Below are 24,075 nucleotides of genomic sequence, written 5' to 3'. Positions count from 1 at the left end.
ATATTTACATGAAACTTTTTACACAGTATATCGACAATGTACACCTCCTTACTTATTGTCATTAGTACTGAATTGTCAGCAATCTTATGGCTCATTATTTGCCTGGCACCCAATCCTTCTGGTGTTGTTTCCCTCATGCATTTGTCCCTTTTCATGCATTTGTCCCTTTTTATGTTAAACATTCATAGTGATACCATGCACCATTGTCTCACACTCACACTCACACCAATCTAAAATTCACTTGAGTCATCCATTTATTAAGATGAATTAGCATTCCTATACAAAACATTGATCTTAAACTCTCCAAATCATGCATAGATCACATAAGTTTTGCCAAGCCTGTCATATGACATGTTGATGTTCTTACAAGTAGTAAACACTTGTTTTTAAAACTAAAAATTTTATCCACTTTCTCAACCCTTTCTTGATGTCCCTTGTTCAGTAGTTAAATTAAATTTTTGTTATTTGCCTCAAATCATGCCAAATCTGCTTTAATACTTGTCAAAACTGACTTAGTAATGAGAAATTACAAAATCTCACCAAAATTTATTTGTCATTATTTCTTGTACATGGCCAAAATTATTTTTTATGTGGGACACTGGCCAAGGGCAACAAAAGTGCCAAAAAAAAAAAAAAAAAAATGAAAAGAAAAAAAAGAACGAACTTAAATGCCAGTTCCCAAAGAAAGGTCAAAAGTATTATCGAAAAATGGGGCAAGTGTCTTGAAATCTTCCTCTTGAAAGAGTTCAAATCATAGGAAGTAGGAAATACAGAAGCAGGCAGGGAGTTCCAGAGTTTATCAGAAAAAGGAATAAATTATTGAGAATACTGGTTAACTCATGCATCGGAGAGGTGGACAGAACAGGGGTAAGATAAAGTAGAGTTATATATAGCAATGCTGCGGGAGTATGGGAAACAAGCATTTAGCAAGATCAGAAGAAGCAGTTAGCATAAAAATAGTGGTAGAAGATAGCACAAGATGTTACACTGTGGTGAAGAGTGGCTGAAGACAGTCAGTTAGAGGAGAGTTGATCAGACAAAATGCTTTTGATTTCATCCCATCAAAAAGAACTGTGTAAATGGAACCTCTCCATACATGTAAAGCATACTCCTTACATGGACAGATAAGGCCCCTATACAGAGTTAGCAACTGTGGGGATGAGAAAAACTGGCAGAGATGATTCAGAATACCTAACTTCAGAAATTGTATTAGCTAGGGATGAGATGTGAAGTTTCTAGTTTTGATTATCAGAAAAGGACAGAGCAGTGATGTTCAATGTAGAAGGAAGGGACAGTTTGAGTGTCAATGAAGAAATGGGTATAGTTGTCTGGAAGGTTGTGTTGAGTTGAAAGATGGAGGAATTGAGTTTTTGAGGCATAGAACAACAGTTTTAGAGAGATCAGAAGTCATGTTTTCTGTAGCTTCCCTGCATATGCTGTTTAATTTCTGAAGGGTTGAACATCTGAAAAGAGAGGGAAAAATGCAGGGTGGTATCATCAGCATAGAAGTGGATAGGACAAGAAGTTTGGCTTGGAAAATCATTGATCAACAATAGGAAGAGAATGGGTGACATGATAGAACCCTGAGGAACACCATTGCCAATAGATTTAGAAGAACAACAGTGATCATCTATCTCAGCAGCAATAGAACGATCAGAACAGAAACATGAGATGAGGTTACAGAGAGAAGGATAGAAGGTGTAGGAGGGTAGTTTGAAATTCAAAGCTTTGTGCCAGACTTTATCAAATGATCTTAATATGTCTAAGGAAACAGCAAAAGCTTCAGCAAAATCTCTAAAAGAGGATGACCAATACTCAGTGAGGAAAGCCAGCTCACCAGTAGAGTGGCCTTGATGGAACTGATATTGATGATCAGATATAAGGTTGTGAAATGATAGACATTTAAGAATCTTTCTATTGAGGATAGATTAAAAAACTTTAGTCAAATTGAGACTTACTGGAATCACTTCATGACTACAAGCCCAGGAGCTTAGGCTTAGCACAGCTGGCCACATACTTCCACTACAAGGTTCAACATCATACACTGGTTTACCCTTGCAGCCTTCATAATGAGAAAGTAATTTACCCTGCACCCACTCCAATCCTTAGACCACAGCAGATGCAAGATACTTCTTACAGAGTGCCCTACACCCTAACTAGGTTCATTACCAATGGGTCCTGCCAAGTGCATCCACACCCATTCCCAGGAGTCAATGAGACTGCATAATTTTCATGTACTCAACACTGTTGCTCTCCATTCACTTTCTCATTCAGTGCTCTCTTCACTCTGTTCATCCTCTCCAGGCATGGCTTTCCTCCTAACTTTTCACTATGTACATATGGCCTCATTATTCTTTTTACTAGTTTTCTGTCTTCCATTCTCTCCACATAGCCCAAACATCTTGATACATATTGGTCTGCCTGTCCAGTCATTTGCCCCAAAACACCAGTGCTTATGTCCATGTGATGGGGCTAAGAATACTGCCACTGTATTCCCTACATGTTGTAAGAGGTGACTAAAAGGGACAGAGCAATGAACCAGGACCTCCTTTTCTGTATTTTTGTCCTGTGAGCAGTCATATTATAATAATAATAATAATAATAATAATAATAATAATAATAATAATAATAATAATAATAATGATAATAATAATCGTAATAATCTATCTATATACCAGGCTGGCAATCCCACATTGGGTAGCCCATACAAAGCACCACACACTCATACACAAATCATTCACACTTTTAGCCCTGTTGGCCTATAGAGGAAAGGGAATACCAGAAGATTCTGAATGAGATTGGTGAAGATATTTTAATTACTGCTATTTTCATTATAACTGGCAGATATAATAACAATAATATTTTCATCAATTTCATTCAGAATGTTTCTGTATTCCTTATTTGTGTTATGCAGAGTGTCTTGCACATTAGAAGTTATAGAAAATGGAGAAGTGGGAAGGATAAAGAGAAATAGCAAGAAGAGAGAGAGAGAGAGAGAGAGAGAGAGAGAGAGAGAGAGAGAGAGAGAGAGAGAGAGAGAGAGAGAGAGAGAAGCAAGGGGAGGCAGATGTATCAGGGAATGCCATGTTTTATAAATTTAAAGTTATTCTTTCCCATTTAATTTCCCCACTTCCCTCTCTTTCTGAGAGTTGTATTTAGCAGAGAATATAGTTGAAGAGTTGCTCTCCCTCATATAATGAATGATCAGTTTCCACCCAGCCCTTGCTGGCCTAAACCCTCGGAAGGCTTATGGACCTGATGGGGTCCCTCCTATTGTTCTCCGAAACTGTGCCTCCATGCTTGCACCTTGCCTAGTCAAACTCTTTCAGCTCTGTCTGTCAACATCTACCTTTCCTTCTTGCTGGAAGTTTGCCTACATTCAACCTGTTCCTAAAAAGGGTGACCGCTCTAATCCCTCAAACTACCGTCCTATTGCTTTAATTTCCTGCTTATCTAAAGTTTTTGAATCTATCCTCAACAGGAAGATTCTTAAACATCTATCACTTCACAACATTCTATCTGATCGCCAGTATGGGTTCCGTCAAGGCCGCTCTACTGGTGATCTTCTGGCTTTCCTTACTGAGTCTTGGTCATCCTCTTTTAGAGATTTTGGTGAAACTTTTGCTGTTGCCTTGGACATATCAAAAGCCTTTGATAGAGTCTGGCACAAAGCTTTGATTTCCAAACTACCCTCCTATGGTTTCTATCCTTCTCTCTGTAACTTCATCTCAAGTTTCCTTTCTGACCGTACTATTGCTGCTGTGGTAGACGGTCACTGTTCTTCTCCTAAATCTATTAACAGTGGTGTTCCTCAGGGTTCTGTCCTGTCACCCACTCTCTTCTTATTATTCATTAATGATCTTCTAAACCAAACTTCTTGTCCTATCCACTCCTACGCTGATGATACCACCCTGCACTTTTCCACGTCTTTTCATAGACGTCCAACCCTTCAGGAGGTAAACATATCACGCAGGGAAGCCACAGAACACCTGACTTCTGATCTTTCTAAAATTTCTGATTGGGGCAGAGCAAACTTGGTATTGTTCAATGCCTCAAAAACTCAATTCCTCCATCTATCAACTCGACACAACCTTCCAGACAACTATCCCCTCTTTTTCAATGACTCTCAACTGTCCCCCTCTTCTACACTGAACATCCTTGGTCTGTCCTTTACTTATAATCTGAACTGGAAACTTCACATCTCATCTCTAGCTAAAACAGCTTCTATGAAGTTAGGTGTTCTGAGACGTCTCCGCCAGTTTTTCTCACCCCCCCCAGCTGCTAACTCTGTACAAGGGCCTTATCCGTCCATGTATGGAGTATGCTTCACATGTCTGGGGGGGTTCCGCTCATACTGCTCTTCTAGACAGGGTGGAATCAAAAGCTTTTCGTCACATCAACTCCTCTCCTCTAACTGACTGTCTTCAGCCTCTCTCTCACCGCCGCAATGTTGCATATCTAGCTGTCTTCTACCGCTATTTTCATGCTTACTGCTCTTTTGATCTTGCTAACTGCATGCCTCCCCTCCTTTCGCGGCCTCGCAGCACAAGACTTTCTTCTTTCTCTCACCCCTATTCTGTCCACCTCTCTAACGCAAGAGTTAACCAGTATTCTCAATCATTCATCCCTTTCTCTGGTAAACTCTGGAACTCCCTGCCTGCTTCTGTATTTCCACCTTCCTATGACTTGAATTCCTTCAAGAGGGAGGTTTCATGATACTTATCCACCAATTTTTGACCACTGCTTTGACCCTTTTATGGGACTGGCATTTCAGTGGGCATTTTTTTTTTTATTAGATTTTTGTTGCCCTTGGCCAGTATCCTTCCTACATTAAAAAAAAACAAAAAAACTCATAATTATTCTTAAAACATAATGTTCAGCTTAAGGGAGAGCTAGATCTTAGTGAGAGTGAGGTGGAGTGGATCCTTACCCCCATTTCTCCATCCCCCCCTTCTTCCCCCATACTTTGTATCTTCATGAGTGTGGGAAGACTCCACCCACATTCTGCCTTCCCTTCTGTCTGCAGTGGTATTCCCACAGTATTAGTAGGTCAACAACCAAACAAGACAGATGTGCGTGAAGTGATACTGTAGGGACTATGTATTTGTACTGTACCTACGAGTGGGATAATTGGGTTACACCTCACTATATTGGTTATTATTATTTGGTCCTATGGGAGGCCATGATCCGAGCGGATATGGTTTGAGAGGATGTGAGTTGCCTGGTAGCTCGTTACTCTTGCAGTGTGTGAGTGAGACTCCACATGTAGATCTAAATTTGTCTTGACGTCCTTTATGTCTTTGTACTAAAGGGAGCAGACACCTGTTCTCTCCCCCTTTCCTGCTGAAGTACAGTGTACTGTTATGGGTTGTGTGTGTGTGTCTGGGTGTTGTGTGTGTTGTGTCCTTGTTAAATGCTATTAATGTCCGGGATTGTATTCATGATTGTTTGGTATTAGAAGATCTTGTAGTATTTGTTGCTGGGCTACAACTATTTAGTTTCTTCCCATATTTCCACCAGTGTCTTTGGAGATGGGAATCTGTCTTCTGGAAGATTGTAAATGGATAGTTCTCTGGCCTGAGTGTATAATATCTTTGTTGGATGTAGGTGGTTTTGTTATTTTGGGAGGTAGTCCAACGGGATATTATACCCTATTTTATGCATAGTCTGTGCTGTCTGTGCTCCCTAGCTTGTGGCTAATTAGTTCTTTCTCAGCTTGGGTGATGAAGTTGGCATTTGTTATACTCTCTTCCCTGTTGGTTGGTTAGAACAAGGTGACAACCTCTTGAGGTTGGTGACCAGTAGGTGCCTGGATTTATCTTGTTTACACCCTGCATTAGGTTGTGAGGAATGTTGTCTAGTGATAAACTGATCTGAGTCAATGGCAGCTGTGAGAGGGGCTGTATTTGGTCATAACTCCTGGCACACTGAGTAAGCTTATCCACCTCAAGCTGTGGTCATCTGTGCCGTAGTGATGGCTTTCCTTGTCATTTGGTGCCCTACTTTGTTGCCAACACTTGATTATATTGTTTTTCTAAGAACATTTGATGGTTTTTGTTTATTCTCTCCATACTCTCCATACCATCTGCACCACCAATCTCTTGACCTCCAGATGCTCCATTTGTATCTTTCTAAACCAGTGATTTCAGACTTCTCCCTTCACATCACACTAAGCCAGGGGCTAAAATTGGTGAGGCACACCATCAGTATTTAAAAGTGGAAGTAATGAATGCTAATAAACCTTCACATGCCTAGTGAAGTAAAGGTTACCAGTTCGTACATACAATGTGGTATGTTCCCACAAAAGAGATATAATATAAATTCACAATTAATTAAATGCATCGTCATTAAGCAGTGAGACATGACAGTGTCTACTCATAGACATCACATCTGCCATGCACACTAAGGTGTGTCATAGGATGGCAAAGAATGATTTTTTTTGGTTTGAAAAATCGGCCCATGTAACAAATGATGTAGTTTTATGAGCAGAATCATGTGATATCTTCAAATTTGAAAACTTTCAAGTTTTTGCTAGGTAAATTTTAACTTAAAATTTTATGAAAATTCAGTATTCCCACCCTTTTACCAACACCACTAAATAGCTTATTTAAAGTAAAGTAAATGCATCAAATTAATTTATAAGGATGAAAATAGAGAAACAAATGATCGTGATATATTTGATATTCCTTTAGAAAACAAAATCAAGTACAATAACTGGTTTTACTGCTACGACCCTGTGTTGCTGCACACCAGAGAGAACTTGCCTTTCTTGCTTCTGTCCCTACTCATCACCTCCCTGCTGACCACCTTAGCTCAGATGTAGCCTTCCCTCCTCTCCTGGCTGTACATGTGACTGCTGGCCTTGCTCACTTGTTGCACACAACGCTCTATACTCTGGATGTGTGAGGGCCAGGCAGGAACATACATGGAGTTGTCCAGGAAAGCTCTGACTTGAACATTGGTGAGGCTGCAGGTAAGAGGAGGCTCACTGCCAGCCTGGATGTTATCCAGATCTATGAGATCTGTGAGGGTATTGGCATCTAGATTGATTTCAGGAGTTTCCCTGACCCTGAAGGAATCATCACCAACTGATTCGTCATGCCCAGATCTTCTCATAAGTCTCATATCCAAGATCTTCTTGACTGCCACTCTTCTCTCCTCCTCATCTCTACTGCAGAGCATTGTCTGCAGAATTGCCTCGGGATGAGCATACCAGAAAGATCTCACAGTCTGCTCCACAATCAGAACAACCTTCCTCGCCTGACTCTTCAGGAGTTAAAGCTGGAAGAGAACATGTCTCGGACATTCGGAGAATGATGACTTGACCTTCATGTTGAACCAGTTTGGCAAGTAGACACCCATGATGAATTGGACAATAAGTCTCAGGTTGTGAAGCTGGTTCCCCTTTAGTTTATGATGAGCGACCCAAATTCTGCAGAACCTAAGAACCATTGTGAACCACCTAGAATGTGAGACTGGATCTATCTGCAGGTAAGCAAGTCTATCTGGCATGATCCCAGTCCTGATGGCACTGCCAGTCATGTAACCACAGTACTGATCAGTACTCAGGTCGTCAATCATAGTATGTGCAAGCTCAACGAGTGGAGGGCCAACTGTGATTCTTTCGAAGCTTGGATTTATTTCTAACTCAGTGGCAGAGTCCAGCATCTTGCCCAGAGGACCAGACCATCTGTTGTTTGAAAGAGTCTTGCCATCCAGCTCCCGGATCAGATGTCTGAGTGGCAACTTGTTGGTATGGAGGTCACAAACAATCCAGACCAGCCTCCTTCCAACCTTCTGCTCTATCCACTGCATCACCCCCCCTTGCCACCCTGTGTTCGTGTTGGTGCTGTCCCCTCCAGTGGCCTGCAGGGTCTGCTCTATGTTCCTCTCTCTGAGCCAGTTTATAATGTTATCTGCTACTATCTCATCTTTCTCTGGAGTAAGATGCCGCAAGTACTTCCCTCCTGGCTCACTGCAGCAGATGTAGCATTCCTTCTTCACCATAGCAGGGAACAACTTGTCAGAATCTCCAACTTTCATGAACACTTTAGTGTCATCTCTTCTCTCTTCGAAGAACAAACACTTGATTCCATTTTCTCTTATTCCCTTATAAAACTCTTCTTCTAGATTAATGGCAAGTTTCTCCTGAGTTCCTCTTTGTTATGATCTATCACCTGGTGAACATCATCAGGTGTTATCAAACCACTGGACAGCTGTTGCTATATCCTCAGTTTCTCCGAGAACAGTGTGGCGTCGCATGCTGGCCAGAGATATGGTTGAGATATCTTTCCTATTTCGAATCATATGCCTGAAAGGTTTGGGATCATTATTTTCTGGGTTAGGGACAAAGTCATTGTTCTCCTGGTCAGCACTTGGATCAGCCATGGGAAAGTCATTAAATTCTGAATCAGCTTGAATCCAATCATCGGCCTTCTTTCTCTCAGCCTGGACCTTCTCAAGTCTCTTTTCCTCAGCAACTCTTCCTCTCTTCTGTCTCTCTATGGTAGCCTCCTGTCTCTTGGACTCTGTAATATCCTGGCTAGAAATCATGAGAGGCCCTTATTCTGCCAGTCTTCTCTCTCTGAGCTTTGACAAATGCCAGTTTGATCACAGGAATCTTCAGTTTACGTTTGCAAATACAGGAGATGTGGGCCTTAGATATACAGTCACGATCACATCCAAACTCAGGTCAGATAACTATTGGGCACTTGCAAGTAATGATGTCAAATAACTGGTCCAGTTGTTTGGCAAAGCTGACCTTAACTACAAGCTTTCCTCTCCCAAGAGATATATCACTTGCCTTTTCCCAACTGGCTAGCAGTCTCTGACTAGTCTTCTGACTTGTTATGATTGGAGACCTGAACTGAGCATTAGCCTGAGTGTACTGTGCCAAGACAGCTTTGGTCATATCACTGGCAATGCCTTCATGTGTGTAAGTTTTTTGGTTCTTTCCACTGGTTTGCCTGATTTAAACACTGTATCTCAAAACATCTCTCAATGTAGGCAACTCCAACTTCAGGAACTCTCTCCCACACCCAAGATAGTGACTGAGATGGCTGGATTTCTGGTTCCTCATCCTGACACCAGCAGCCATTGTGAATATTATCAGCTTATAAATGCTTCAGAATCTGAAACAAAGAAATATTGTTAGTTGCTTGTTAAAGAATGAAGTCAGAAAGCAACATTTACTGTTTAATTGTAATGCACCTGTATGTTAGATTTTTAAAAAATTTCATGCTAAAAGTTACCTAGCAAAAGGTTACAAAATATTGAAACCAAAATTATTTTCTGTTTATGTACACTAAAATCTACCAAAAAAGTGATGGGCCATTCGTTTTAGCTGACCTCCCCTCCTATGACACACCCTAATGTGCACCTTATGTGAAAGAAGATCAGTTTTCCTTTCCAAATTCCCATGGTATGCCTGCACTTGTTTTGTGATACACTAGTTGAAAACCTGTGCTAAAGAAAAAAAGAAAAATAAATAAAGAAAGAAAGAAATATTTGTATTAAAAATTAACTGCAGCATTTTGCTAGTTCATCTACATACACACCAATTTGAAATCTCTTGAAAAATTTACATTATAGATATAAAAATAAAGAGGGGAGACTTCCATTTCCCTCTGTTCCTATGAGTCATTTATGGTCTGTAGGGAATACAGTGACAACATTCCTTCGGTGTAACTACAGAGTGTGCAGCCAGGCTGTTCCTGTACCACAGGAAACACTTCCTTTGAAGCAAACCTTTCCTGCCTTTTGAGTACCCATGATTATAATTCCCATGCTTAATTACTAAAGCAGGCAACACAAGGATAGCTACGTATTTTTTTTGGCGAACACTATTGTTTTAACTCGGACTTTTAGCTTAGAGTGCAGTTGAGGGTTTATTTGTAACAAAAGTGTGAATCTGGCATATTTACTATTTATCTCACACCTCACATCTCAAGACTGAATGGCTTTCTGCTATTTTTCATGTAGTGAAGCACATTGTTAGTGTTTGTTTCTCCAGGGAAGGATATAAAAATTTACCTAGATAGTGAAACCAGTATTGGAAATGGACCTCACTACTAAAAAACATCATGTTTTAAAAATCAGAGAGATGTGAAGAAAAGAAAGAAAACACTTAGATAAGGTAACAAGATTGTACATAGAGAGAGAGAGAGAGAGAGAGAGAGAGAGAGAGAATGGAATAGCCATCACCAAGATATTTCCACCTCCAGATATCTCCATCTAGTCAGGCAAATTAAATTCCAGATATATGAGTTGTAAACCAGGTGGACTGTACTTTGATACCTAGCCATTACCTCAGTTAATCACTGTGTTCTTTGAAGAAGGGTTAGAATGCTTTTGAAATTATTGCTGTGATTCTCATCAGGGAGTGACCCCAGAACCAGAGCCTGGAACCTCTTCTGAAATTCTCACAGCAGCCACAGAGGCCTGGTCCACACTGCTGGGTGCGCAAGTCTCCCCGATCACGGTGGACATGACTGCTTTGGTGCCCTGCCTGGAAGTTCGAGCTTCTTTCCAGAAGAGTCAGTACCATGTTGACCAGGAAGTTAGTGTCTCGGTCAAAATAAGGTCAGTGTGTAAGACTGATAACCAGTGCAAACTGTGTAATTAGAATTGTTGTATATTACAAGATTTTTTGTGCTTGCATGTGCTGTTACTCCTATTTAGCAAAATAATATTAATAATATTAAGAATTTAATGTAATATTTTTTCTCAGTTAATTATATTTTTGTACAGCAAATCCTTTCCTTTTTTAAAAATTGCAACTGAAAATTTTGGATCTCTTCCTAAATCATCTTTCCCGAAATTAGGTTTTCTATATTGCCTTTGCCAATTCTTTTCCTCCTTCCTTTTGTTAATTCAATACTACAGGGGCTATATTTGCTCTTGTATGGAGTATGGCTCCCATACATGGGAAAGTTCAACTTATACAGCTTTTCTAAAGTTTTTCACCTTATCAATGCTTGTCTTTTAACTGATTGTTCACAGTCTGCTGCATTGTTGCATCTCTTGTTGTCTTTTACTGTTATTTCCATGGTTATTGATCTTCTGAATTTGGCAACTGCATACCTCACTGTGCAAGACTTTAAGCTCATTTTCACCTCTATTCTGTCCACCTTATTGGTGCAGAGGCAAGTCTTCTCATTCACACAAGAAATAACTATGGAACTCTCCTTCCTACAACTTTAATAGGAAGAAATATTGAGACTCAGAACTAAATTAGTAATTTTTTGGGGAAATTAGCAAATTTTGGAGCCATGGCAAAATGAAGAGGCTTTTGTTTTATTTTTTCCTTGGCCACCTTTGTTTACATGTTAGAAAAGTAGTGACATTCAAGAAAGAAACATGAATATTAGAACGCTGTGCTGCAACTATTGAAAATACTTAGGAACTGAAAAACTCAAAGCATTGGTTGCCACATAAAAGACCTTTTCCTTGTAGATTTTTCAATCAGACAGTACTTCAGATGAGTAACAATGTTGTGTTTTGTGTGGAAACTATATGAATTTGAATAAATTTAGAGTTATTTTGTGCACATGTCTACACAGACCTCAGTTATTTAGTGTGCTGGCTTACCCTGTAGCTGCCCGAAGGCAGCTAAAGGGTTTTAGACCCACACAATGACGCAAATTGTTTATTGCATTCGGTCAATCCTGAAGACATACACAATGAACATAAGACATGCGTAGCACTACTAACCATTAAATACTGTATGAACATAATGCATCACTAATGATGGATTATGTTAATTAGGGCAATCGACCCCTTGTAATACAGATGTGGAACTCATGTGTTTGGGGTCTTAAGGAGGCCTGTCACCAAGCAACACCTGCGTCTGTATTGTAGTGGTCCGATCTTTCCTGGAGTTGTCACACCCGAACTCTGTGGCGGTATGAAGGGATCTGTCCCTCCAGGCTTTATCCCTGCTGGACTTCAGTGCCTCACACCTGCCCATCTTACCCTTAGGTCAGCAATAGTGTTTACATGGTAAATTCTGGATAAATATAGATATGGAGACAGGACACTATTGAGCCCTGCTCGAACCCTGTATTATGCAACTAGGTAAATACAACTTGATAAATACACACACACACACACACACATTATAGGGTGAAATGATTTAAATATAGTAAAGCTGACTTTGAAAAATTACATTGTTGCTGTGGACTGGAAAGACTTTGAAGATACAGAAGATGTTTGTGAAAAATGGGATGAATTTATAAGGATATATAATTCTGCTAATTAATTTATATGGATATATAATTCTGCTGTGGAGAAATTTGTACCTAAATGAAGAGCAAGATGTACAAAGGGTAAAGAATGGTTCAATACAGAATGCAAAGAGGCTAGAAATTGTAAGCTAAATGCTTGGAATAGATAGAAAAAGAGGAAAACTGGGAGCAGATGGTGGGAATATATTGATGCTAGAAATAAATATGTTGATAATAAAAATGGAGAGAAGAAACTATGAAAGAGATATAATAGATAAGTGTATAAATGAGACCAAACTGTTCTTTAGACATATAAATGGGAAGATGAAGAAGAAGAAAGGTGTATCAAGATTGAAAGTTAAAGGAAAAATCTATGAGGATGCACAGGACATGGCAGAGGTTATGAACAATAGTTTCAGTTCAGTATTTACTGTGGAAGGGGAGTTTGATGCTGGAAGGGATAAGTTGGTGAGGAATATACTAAGTATAGTCCCAATCACTTATGACGAAATACTTAAGATGATGAAAGAACTTAATGTGAATAAAGCAACTGGTCCAGATGGAGTATCAAACTGGATATTGAAGGAATGTAGAGAACAACTGGCTGATAAAATTCAGTCTAGTGGTGACATCACTATCACAGGGAAGAGTACCGAAAGATTGAAAGAGAGCAAAATTACACCAATATTCATAGGAGGAAATAAGGAAAACCCACTAAATTGTAAATCAGTGTCATAGACTAGTGTTGTAGGAATACTATGTGAAAGAATAAAAGGAAGATGGATGAAATACTTGGAAAGAGATAAAGTTTTGGTAAATTGTCAATTTGGATTTAGGAGGGGAAGATCATGCTCCATGAACTTATTGTCTTTTTATTCAGGGGTAATCAGTATTGTGCAGGAGAGAGATAGATGGGTGGATGGTGTCTACTTAGACTTGAAGAAAGTGCTTGACAAAGTACCACACCGAAGATTGCTATGGAAGATAAAAAAAATATGGAAAAACTGGAGGAAGACTGATGGAGTGCATGGAGGATTATCTGGATGATAGAGAGATGAGAACAGTAATACAAGACCAGAATTCATCTTGCTGAAAGTAACTAGTGGTGTCCCACAGGAGTCAGTGTTGGGACCGATAATGTTTGTAATATATGTGAATGATATAAAGGAAGAAATAGACAGTTATATGAACTTATTTTGCAGATGATGCTAAGCTGATGAGAAGGGTAGAAAATGTAAATGCCTGTATGGTACTGCAAGATGATTTAAATAAGATAAATAGATAGAGTAAATCTTGGCAAGTGGAATTCAATTTAAGTAAATGTAAAGTAATGGAGTTTGGTAAGAGTAAGAAAAGAATACATCATCATGAGATGGATGGTGTGAAGTTTTAGAAATCAAAAGAGGAACTGTATTTGGGAGTAACATTTGCTGAAAATTTGACTTCGGACAAAGACATTGATAAAATTACTGAGAGACGATGAATTTGTTAAAAAGAATAAGAATGGCATTCTCATTTTTAGATGAAGGAATGATAAAAAAGTTGTTGATATCCATGATAAGACCAAGATTGGAATATGTGGCATTGGTGTGGTCTCATCATATAAAGAGCAATATTATAAAATTAGAAAGAGTACAAAGAGCAATCACTAAGAGGGTTCTGGAGTTGAGTAACTTGACCTATGAAGAGAGATTAAGAATGTTGGAAATTCCTACCCTTGAAAATAGGAGAGAGAGATGGGATTTAACAAACATCTATAGAATGATAAATGGTATGACAAAGAGTTGACAAAGAAAATGTTGACAAAGAATGTTTTATAAATTTAGACACACAGAGTACAAGGGGACACAGTAAGAAGTTGAAGAAAGCTAACTGTAGAAGAGATATCAAAAAGTATAGTTTTCCTCACATAAGTGTGAACAAATGGAATGAACTCAGTGAAGACGTTGTCAATGCTGTAACTGTCCATGCTTGTAAGACCAAACTGGACAGATATAGAGATGGGATACTATGAGATTACTCCTCTCCCGTAAACCACAAGTAGGTAAAAACTAGGTGAATGCACACTATAGTTTTTTTTACATAACTTTATGATGACAGTTCACATAATATAATTATCTTCTCACAAAATATCCTTGTGAAATAGAGGTGTGTTTTATACACAAGTAAATATGATATATATATATATATATATATATATATATATATATATATATATATATATATATATATATATATATATATATATATATATATATATATATATATATATATATATATATATATATATATATATGTATATCTATCTATTTATCTATCAATCTATCTATCTATCTATCTATCTATCTATCTATATATATATATATATATATATATATATATATATATATATATATATATATATATATATATATATATATATATCTCTCTCTCTCTCTCTCTCTCTCTCTCTCTCTCTCTCTCTCTCTCTCTCTCTCTCTCTCTCTCTCTCTCTCTCTCTCTCTCTCTATAGTTCTTGAACTTAATTCACTCTTGAATGCTATTTGAAATATGAAATGTTCTAGAACCAAAACTATTATTCCCATAGGAATCAACGTAAAATGGATTAATCCGTTCCTGGACAGTGGTCTACCCTGTCTTAGCAGCATATGATAAATGCTCCCACAGCCAAGATGGCTGCTTCACAATATCTCCAGCTCACAAAATTGTTTATCCATAAAGAATGTATTGAATGAACTTAGTGACACAGAACTCATCAGAGCATACAGTTTAGACCATGCAGGTATTCCCTTTGTCACTGATCTGGTGAGGGAAGCCTTACAGAGAGACATAGAGGAGCAACCCACTTACTGTCAAAATCAAGGTTATCATAACACTTAGACATATTGTTGCTGGAAAAAGCTACTGGAAAATGCTTTTTTTTATTTTTTTATGTAGGAAGGACACTGGCCAAGGGCAACAAAAATCCAATAAAAAAAAAATGCCCACTGAAATGCCAGTCCCATAAAAGGGTCAAAGCAGTAGTCAAAAATTGATGAATAAGTGTCTTGAAATCTCCCTCTTGAAGGAATTCAAGTCATAGGAAGGTGGAAATACAGAAGCAGGGAGGGAGTTCCAGAGTTTACCAGAGAAAGGGATGAATGATTGAGAATACTGGGTAATTCTTGTGTTAGAGAGGAGGACAGAATAGGGGTGAGAGAAAGAAGAAAGTCTTGTGCAGTGAGGCCACGGGAGAAGGGGAGGCATGCAGTTAGCAAGATCAGAAGAGCAGTTAGCACGAAAATAGCGGTAGAAGACAGCTAGAGATGCAACATTGTGGCGGTGAGAGAGAGGCTGAAGACAGTCAGTTAGAGGAGAGGAGTTGATGAGACGAAAAGCTTTTGATTCCACCCTGTCTAGAAGAGCAGTATGAGTGGAACCCTCCCAGACATGTGAAGCATACTCCATACATGAACGGATAAGGCCCTTGTAAAGAGTTAGCAGCTGGGGGGTGAGAAAAACTGGCGGAGACGTCTCAGTAATGGTGGCATTGGGGGTCATGGAGAGAGCCACAGGTGGCTTGGGATAACTCCTGAGCTCCAAAAACAGTTCATTTGCATTGTTGCTTTTCAATGGAATCACATTTACCCTATTTCAAAGACTGAATTACTGTCTTATTCTTTGTGTCTCTTCTCCAAATATATAAAAATGAAGTAAATACATATAGGAACTATGAATTAGTAATGAATGGCAGCTTTTGGTATGTCTTTTTAATATTTGAAATCAAGTAACTTTGTTCTAGAACTGAATTATGGTACTGCAGCCAAAGCAATAATGAGTTCCAAATTCTGTTAGAAAACCAATTTGTTTGAAAATGGAGGTGTTTGGTAACCAAGATTCCACTGTATGTGCACACACACACACACACACACACACACACACACACACACACACACACACACACACACACACACACACACACACACACACATATATATATATATATATATATATATATATATATATATATATATATATATATATATATATATATATATATATATATATATATATATATATATATATATATATATATATAGATAGATAGATAGATAGATAGATAGATAGATAGATAGATAGATAGATAGATATAGATATAGATAGATAGATAGATAAATAGATAGATATTTTTTTATGTTGGAAAGACACTGGCCAAGGGCAATAAAAATCCAATAAAAAAAAAAACACTGAGATGCCTATCCCCAAATAGGGTCCAAAGCATTACTCAGAAATGGAAGAATAAGTGTCTTGAAACTTCCCTCTTGAAGGAGTTCAAGTCATAGGAAGTTGGAAATACAGAAGCAGGCAGTGAGTTCCAGAGTTTACCAGAGAAAGGGATGAATGATTGAGAATACTGGTTAACTCTTGCATTAGAGAAGTAGACAGAATAGGGGTAAGAGAAAGAAGAAAGTTGCAATGTTGCAAGAAATGCAACATTGCAATAATGAGAAAGACACTGAAGACAGTCAGTTAACAAAGAGGAGTTGATGAGACAAAAAGCTTTTGATTCCACCCTATCTAGAAGAGTGGTATGAGTGGAATCCTCCAGACGTGTGAAGCATACTCCATACATGGACAGATAAGGGCCCTGTACAAAGTTAGCAGCTGGAGAGGTGTGCAAAACTGGTGAAGACATCACAGAAGCTGTTTTTAGCTAGAGATTTATTTATTTTTTTTATTTTGATTTTAATTTATTTAATTAATTTATTTTTTCTATGTAGGAGGGGCACTGGCCAAAGACAACAAAAATCAAATAAGAAAAAGCCCACTAAGATGCCAGTCCCTGCATAGGATCAGAAGCAGTGTTCAAAAATTGAAGGATAAGTGTTTTGAAACCTCCCTCTTGAAGGAGTTCAAGTCATAGGAAGGCGGAAATACAGAAGAATGCAGGGAGTTCCAGAGTTTACCAGAGAAAGGGATGAATGATTGAAAATACTAGTTAACTCTTGCATTAGAGAGGTGGACAGAATAATGGTGAGAGAAAGAAGAAAGTCTTGTGCATCGAGGCCGTGGGAGGAGGGAAGACATGCTGTAAGCAAGATCAAAAGAGCAGTTAGCATGAAAATAATGGTAGAAGATAACAAGATAACATTGTGGCAATGAGAAAGAGGCTGAAGACAGTCAGTTATAGGATAGGAGCTGATAAGATGAAAAGCTTTTGATTCCACCCTTTCTAAAAGAGCATTATGAGTGGAACCCCCCCAGACATGTGAAGCATACTCCATACATGGACGGATAAGGCCTTTGTACAGAGTTAGCAGCTGGGGGGGGTAAGAAAAACTGGCGTTGATGTGTCAGAACGCCTAACTTCATAGAAGCTGTTTTAGCAGGAGATGAGATGTGAAGTTCACAGTTTAGATTATAAGGAAACGACTTGACAGACTGAGGATGTTCAGTGTAGAAGAGGGGGACAGTTGAGTGTCTGGAAGGTTGTGTCGAGTTGGTAGATGAAGGAATTGAGTTTTTGTATGTATATAATAATATATATATATATATATATATATATATATATATATATATATATATATATATATATATATATATATATATATATATATATATATATATATATATATATATATATATATTTACAGCTTAATTTATAACAAATCTTTTGTAATTTTGTTTCATTAAAGTTAGCAGGCTGATGAGAGGGCAAAGAGTTGGCTTCATGCAGACGGGATCATTTAAGCATGAAACTCTTTCAGACATATCAGGGCTTGTTGGCTTGTTGATATTCTGTAAATTTATTACCTTAAAGTTGTCCATGCAGAAAGATTTATGAATAAAAAAAAAGATATAGGAATACATGAAACTGTTTTTAGATTTGAAAACATGGATGATCATTTGTTTTCTATCCCCAAAATAACTCTTGCCAAATAGGCTAGTGTGAAAACCAGTTTGGCACCCTAATGGCTGTGCGAAAATGCCTGCACATAAACGCTCACGCCAAAACATATCAAATCCCTTAGGGATTATATTTGTAAGTTTTCTGCTATTTTTTTTTTACTTTTTTTTAATATATTTTCTTTTGTCTCCATTTGACGATTAAGGATGAATTATTTGATTTCAGGAATACATATAGTTGTACTGTTTTCCTGAGCTCTCTGAGTGTGGGCGTCAGCTCCATGTCTCATTTGGACCGCCTTGTGGAAGCCAATCCGGATAAACTTGTCCTTCCTCCAGGTCAAGTAATAGAAGTCTCTCTCCACTTTGTGCCTCATGTGGAAGATGTGGGAAAAAAATTAAAAGTAAGTTTATTGTAGCTTTAATACTGTCTTCAGGTAAAGTGCTCAGTTTCTTTTAGATGACTAGGCTTTATTGGTTAAAAGGGAAAAATTCTCTCTCTCTCTCTCTCTCTCTCTCTCTCTCTCTCTCTCTCTCTCTCTCTCTCTCTCTCTCTCTCTCTCTCTCTCTCTCTCTCTCTCTCTCTCTCTCTCTCTCTCTCTCTCTCTCTCATCAGCCTTCTTTCTTGTATCTTTCCTTCTTGCCCTCATTTTCTTACACATCTTGTACTTTCATGCTGGAATGAAAATACTGAAATAGCTCAAAAACAACAAAGAAATGGACAGAGAGAGAGAGAGAGAGAGAGAGAGAGAGAGAGAGAGAGAGAGAGAGAGAGAGAGATGTTTCATTGCTAGCTCACAAACAATATAATAACATAATAAATTTGTGTGTGTGTGTGTGTGTGTCTGTGTGTGTTTACCTAGTTGTGGTTTACGGGAGGGAAGTAATCACATAGTATCCCATCTCTATGTCTATCCAGTTTGGTCTTAAAAGCATGGACAGTTTTGGCATTCACAACGTCTTCATTGAGTTCATTCCATTTGTTCACACTTCTGTGAGGAAAATTATACTTCTTGATGTCTCTTCTACAGTTAACTTTCTTCACCTTCTTGCTGTGTGTCCCCTTGTACTGTGTGTGTCTAAATTTATAAAACATTCTTTGTTCACATTTTCCATACCATCTATCATTCTATAGATGTTTATTAAATCTCCTTTCTCTCTCCTATTTTCAAGGGTAGGAATTTCCAACATTCATAATTTCTTTTCATAGATGAAATTTCTTAACCCCAGAAACATCTTAGTGACTGCTCTTTGTACTCTTTCTAATTTTATAATATTCCTCCTTATATGAGTAAACCATTCCACTGCTGCATATTCCAATCTTAGTCTTATCATGGAAATCAAAAACTTTTTTTATCATTCCTTCATCCAAATATGAGGGCCATTCTTACTCTTTTTAACAAATTCATCATCTCCCCCGTAATTTTATCGATGTCTCTATCCGGAGTCAAATTTTTAGAAACTGTTACTCCCAGATCCATTTCTTTTGTTTTCTTTAACTTCACATCATCCATCTCATAATGATATTGTATTCTTTTTTCACTTTGACCAAACTTCATTACCTTACATTTACTTAAATTAAATTCCATTTGCCAAGATTTACTCCATCTATTTATCTTATTTAAATTGTCTTGCAGTATCATACAATCATTTAGATTTTCCATCCTTCTCATCAGCTTAGCATCATTTGCAAATAAGTTCATGTAGCTATGTGTTTCTTCATTCATGTCATTTACATATATCACCAACATTATCAGTCCTAACACTGACCCTTGTGGGACACCACTACTTACTTTCAGCCAAGATGAATTTTGGTCTTGTATTACAGTTCTCATCTCTCTATCATCCAGATAATCCTCCATCCACTCCAGCTGTCTTCCTCCAATTCTTCTATAATTTTTTATCTTACATAGCAATCTTCAGTGTGGTACTTTGTTGAAGGCCTTCTTGAAGTCTGAGTAGACACCATCCACCCATCTATCTATCTCCTGCACAATATCAAGTACCCTTGAATAAAAGGACAATAAGTTCATGGAGCATGATCTCCTTCTAAATCCAATTTGACAATTTACCAAAACTTTATCTCTTTCCAAGTGTCTTTGTCTTCCAATCCATCTTTCATTTATTGTTCTTTCACATAGTTTTCCTACAACAATAGTCAATGACACTGTTCTATATTCTATTAGTGGGTTATCCTTATTTTCTCCTTTGAGTATAGGTGTTATATTTGCTCTCTTCAATGTTTTGGTACTCTTCCCTGCAACAATGATGTCACCACCATACTGTGAATTTTATCAGCCAGTTGTTCTCTGCATCCATTTTGGTGCTACATCTAGACTAGATGCTTTATTTACATCAAGGTCTTCCATCATCTTAAGTATTTCATCATAACTGATTGGGACTGTACTTAATATGTTCCTCACCAAATTATCCTTTCCAGCATCAAACTCCCCTTCCACAGTAAATACTGATCTGAAACTTTTGTTCATAACCTCCACCATGTCCAATGCATCCTGATAGACTTTTCCTTCAACTTCCAGTCTTGATACACCTTCTGTTTTCTTCATCTTCCCATTAATATGTCTAAAGAATAGTTTTGGTTCATTTATATACTTTTCTATTATATCTCTTTCATAGTTCCTTCTCACTTTTCTTATTATCTAAACATACTCATTTCTAGCATCAATATGTTCCTCCCATCTGTGCTGCTTTCCTTTTCTTTCATCTATTCCAAGTATTTAACTTATAATTTCTAGCCTTTTTTGCATTTTGTATTGAGCCATTCCTTACCCATTCTACATCTTGCTCCTCCTCTGGGTACAAATTTCTCCACAGCAGTATTATATATCGTTATAAATTCATCTAATTTTTCCTGAACATCTGCATGTTCAAAGCCTTTCCAGTCCAGAGCATCAAAGTACTTTCTTAACTTTACAAAATCAGCTTTACAATATTTAAATCTTACCTTATAATTTTCATCAATGATTACTTTTTCACTTTTCAAATTGAATTCCATCAACACAAGATCACTTTTTATCTAGAGGGCTGTTATGGTATATAGTTTCAGTAATTTACATGTCCTTGGTAAACACTGAATTAAGTCTTGATGGTTTATCTTTTCCACTAAATCTGGCATCACAATCAACCCATTGATACAAGTTTATTTTTATTACCTCTATTGCTAAAACATTATGCAGGGATAAGTAGACATGTAATATTTTCTCATACTGAAAACTATTTTATCCTTCATGTGGAGAATTTCAAGTTACAATACACCCTACTGTTTAAGGGCTAAGCATCACTGGTACTAACACAATGATGCTGTCACCCTGGGAACCCGCATTCACTGTGAATATCTGTCTGATTCGCGTTAACACCTTATTACACAGACTCACTCAACAGCCTCCTGCCCTCATGTCAAGTGGTGGTGTGTTTACTTATGTGAAGGACATTTTAACAGTGAACATGATTTATTTAGGTGTTCTGAAGCAGTATGGCACTGAAGATGTATGGGTGCAGTGTCTGAAGTTACCATTTATTATCATCCACTGACATCCCAAGGCTCCCATTGTATCTTTAACTTAATGCAAGAGATGTTCAAAACACTCTGTTTAAAAAAAAATAAGGCATCATATGTTTTAGGTGACTTTAATGACAACTTACTTGCCAAGGATAACAAAATGATCAAGATTTTAAAAAGCTTGAAATTGATGCAGTTGGTGAATAAACCAACCAGTATTATGCATGTGTCCTTAATGCTTTTACATCTACTCATCACTAATAAGCCCAATGCCATGCTCTCCTGTAACATAACTCCTATAGAGATAGCAGACCATGATCTCACCGGCATCACAATAGATGTCAGTAGACTAAGAAGTTGCCTGTAATCAGAACTTTTTGCTACCTAGCTAGACATACAAAAGAAAATTTTTGCCTAAAACTTCTTGATAATCAACAGCATTTGAATATGACTTAACATACGGATGATGTCAATAAGCAGGTTGGTATTTTTACCTTTAATTTTATCAGTTGTTTGGATACGTATGCTCCTTGTGTTACTAAAGAAATTAAACGACCACTTGCACCATGGATGAATACTTGTCTACGAGAGGCCATGAAACTTAGATTTGATACTCAGAAAAAAAAAACTAAAGTCCGATAGACACAATGTTGCTCTGCAGGAACACTACAAGCATGAGAAGAAGCAAGTCAAGACCCTCATTGCTGAAAGTAAAGCCAAACATTATCATAATAAATCTCATGAACATAGAGGTAATGCTATGAAGACATGGAAAGCTATTAAGGAAATTGTTCCTAATTGCAAAAGTAATGTGAGTGATTGTAACTTTGATGACAAAGTAAATAAAGCCAGTGAATTTAATGAGTGTGCAAAAGTTGGGAAAAACACTTATGAACAAACTCAGGAAACACTTCATGGTGGAAGTGCACTGTACTTTAATGATTTTAATGATGCAGATATAAATTGTAATGGTGATAAGATTTTTAGATCACAGTCTGTAGTTGTTGAAACTATTATTTTAACTATAAAGGGTCTTAATGAAACTACTTCAGTAAGCTCTGATAGTATTCCATTGATGTTTATTAAGGATTCTTTGTATGGAGGTGTATTATCAACACCTCCATTGTCACAGATATTTTCCCTACTTCTTGGAAACATGCCTTGGTAATTCCTCTCTTTAAAAGTGGTGACACTAATGGTTTAAATAATTATAGAGTGATTTTGCTTTTACCCATTCTTTTTAAAATACTTGAAAAAGTAGTTGCTGGCTAACTTGTACAGTTCTTTGAGGTCTGTAAACTCTTATCTAATACACAGCTTGGATTCCACCTAAGACTATCTATGGAGACTGCTCTTACTGTTATTAGGGACAAAATATGTGATAATATGGACTCAGAGAAAATATGTATCTTGACCTGTTGACCTGTTAAAAGCCTTTGACAGTGTCAGTCATGAAAATTTATAATGTAAATGTTCTAATCTTAATATTGATAATTTTTGCTTTCTCAAGTTATATTCTAAATAGATCACAGTCTGTCTGTATTAAGCAATACAATATCTGGGAAAGTAAATGTAAATTATGTGGTTCCACAGGGTTCAATTCTTGGTCCTATTTTATTCTCCATATTTGTTAACCCTTTCCTTCCGGCGCTTAAATTATTTTCCCGTTTTGTATGACAGCTAAAAATGGTAAACCCAGAAATTGTCAGAAAATTGTTTGAATACTAATAATTATTTTCTCTTTGTTATTCTGAATACAATGATATACTTTGTAGCTCGATGTGACCTCTGAAAGTTGAGTTTATGCCTTATAAAGGATTCCTCCTCCTGCCGCTGTGTGATCCGTCATCCAGAAACAGCCCGGAGAGTGATGATGCTATGCACACACACACACACTCTCTCTCTCTCTCTCTCTCTCTCTCTCTCTCTCTCTCTCTCTCTCTCTCTCTCTCTCTCTCTCTCTCTCTCTCTCTCTCTCTCTCTCTCTCTCTCTCTCTCTCTCTCTCTCTCTCTCTCTCTCTCTCTCTCTCTCTCTCTCTCTCTCTCTCTCTCTCTCTCTCTCTCTCTCTCTCTCATCTTGGAGGGGAAATTGTACACTTCTAATGAGAGAGAGAGAGAGAGAGAGAGATTTCATCCCTTTTCATATCAAGTTTTAGGCAAATAACATTATCTCTCTCTCTCTCTCTCTCTCTCTCTCTCTCTCTCTCTCTCTCTCTCTCTCTCTCTCTCTCTCTCTCTCTCTCTCTCTCTCTCTCTCTCTCTCTCTCTCTCTCTCTGACAAATTACCTTCTACCATTTTATTATAAAATCGAAGATGATGAAAAAATTAACATGAAAGAATGATAGGTATCATCTCTCTGTTCTGATAAAACAGGTGGATTCTGTAAATCAATTTCCGAGTCCTCACTAATGTCTTCGCTTTCTTCAGTTTCTTCTTCTAAATAT

The 24,075-nt window shown here is 37.6% G+C and overlaps 1 protein-coding gene across 5 annotated transcripts in view; it reads left to right on the top strand.

Annotated features, from left to right (window-relative positions):
• Window positions 1-24,075, top strand: part of LOC135090829 (trafficking protein particle complex subunit 11-like) — a 193,274-nt gene that overhangs the window by 92,428 nt on the left and 76,771 nt on the right. For 4 of the 5 annotated variants that reach the window (XM_063987916.1, XM_063987919.1, XM_063987917.1 and 1 more), the window contains 2 exons: window positions 10,379-10,581; window positions 18,337-18,514. In XM_063987916.1, coding sequence (XP_063843986.1) covers window positions 10,379-10,581; window positions 18,337-18,514 — 381 coding nt within the window. Of the gene's footprint in view, window positions 1-10,378; window positions 10,582-16,984; window positions 17,716-18,336; window positions 18,515-24,075 lie in introns of those variants that run through there. The other variant, XM_063987920.1, reaches the window with a different exon arrangement.

This window comes from Scylla paramamosain, chromosome 36, assembly GCF_035594125.1.
Source record: "Scylla paramamosain isolate STU-SP2022 chromosome 36, ASM3559412v1, whole genome shotgun sequence".
NCBI classification, from domain to species: Eukaryota; Metazoa; Arthropoda; class Malacostraca; order Decapoda; family Portunidae; genus Scylla; species Scylla paramamosain.
The sequence above is the reverse complement of the archived record's forward strand: the minus strand, read 5'-3'. Positions and strand labels throughout refer to the sequence as shown.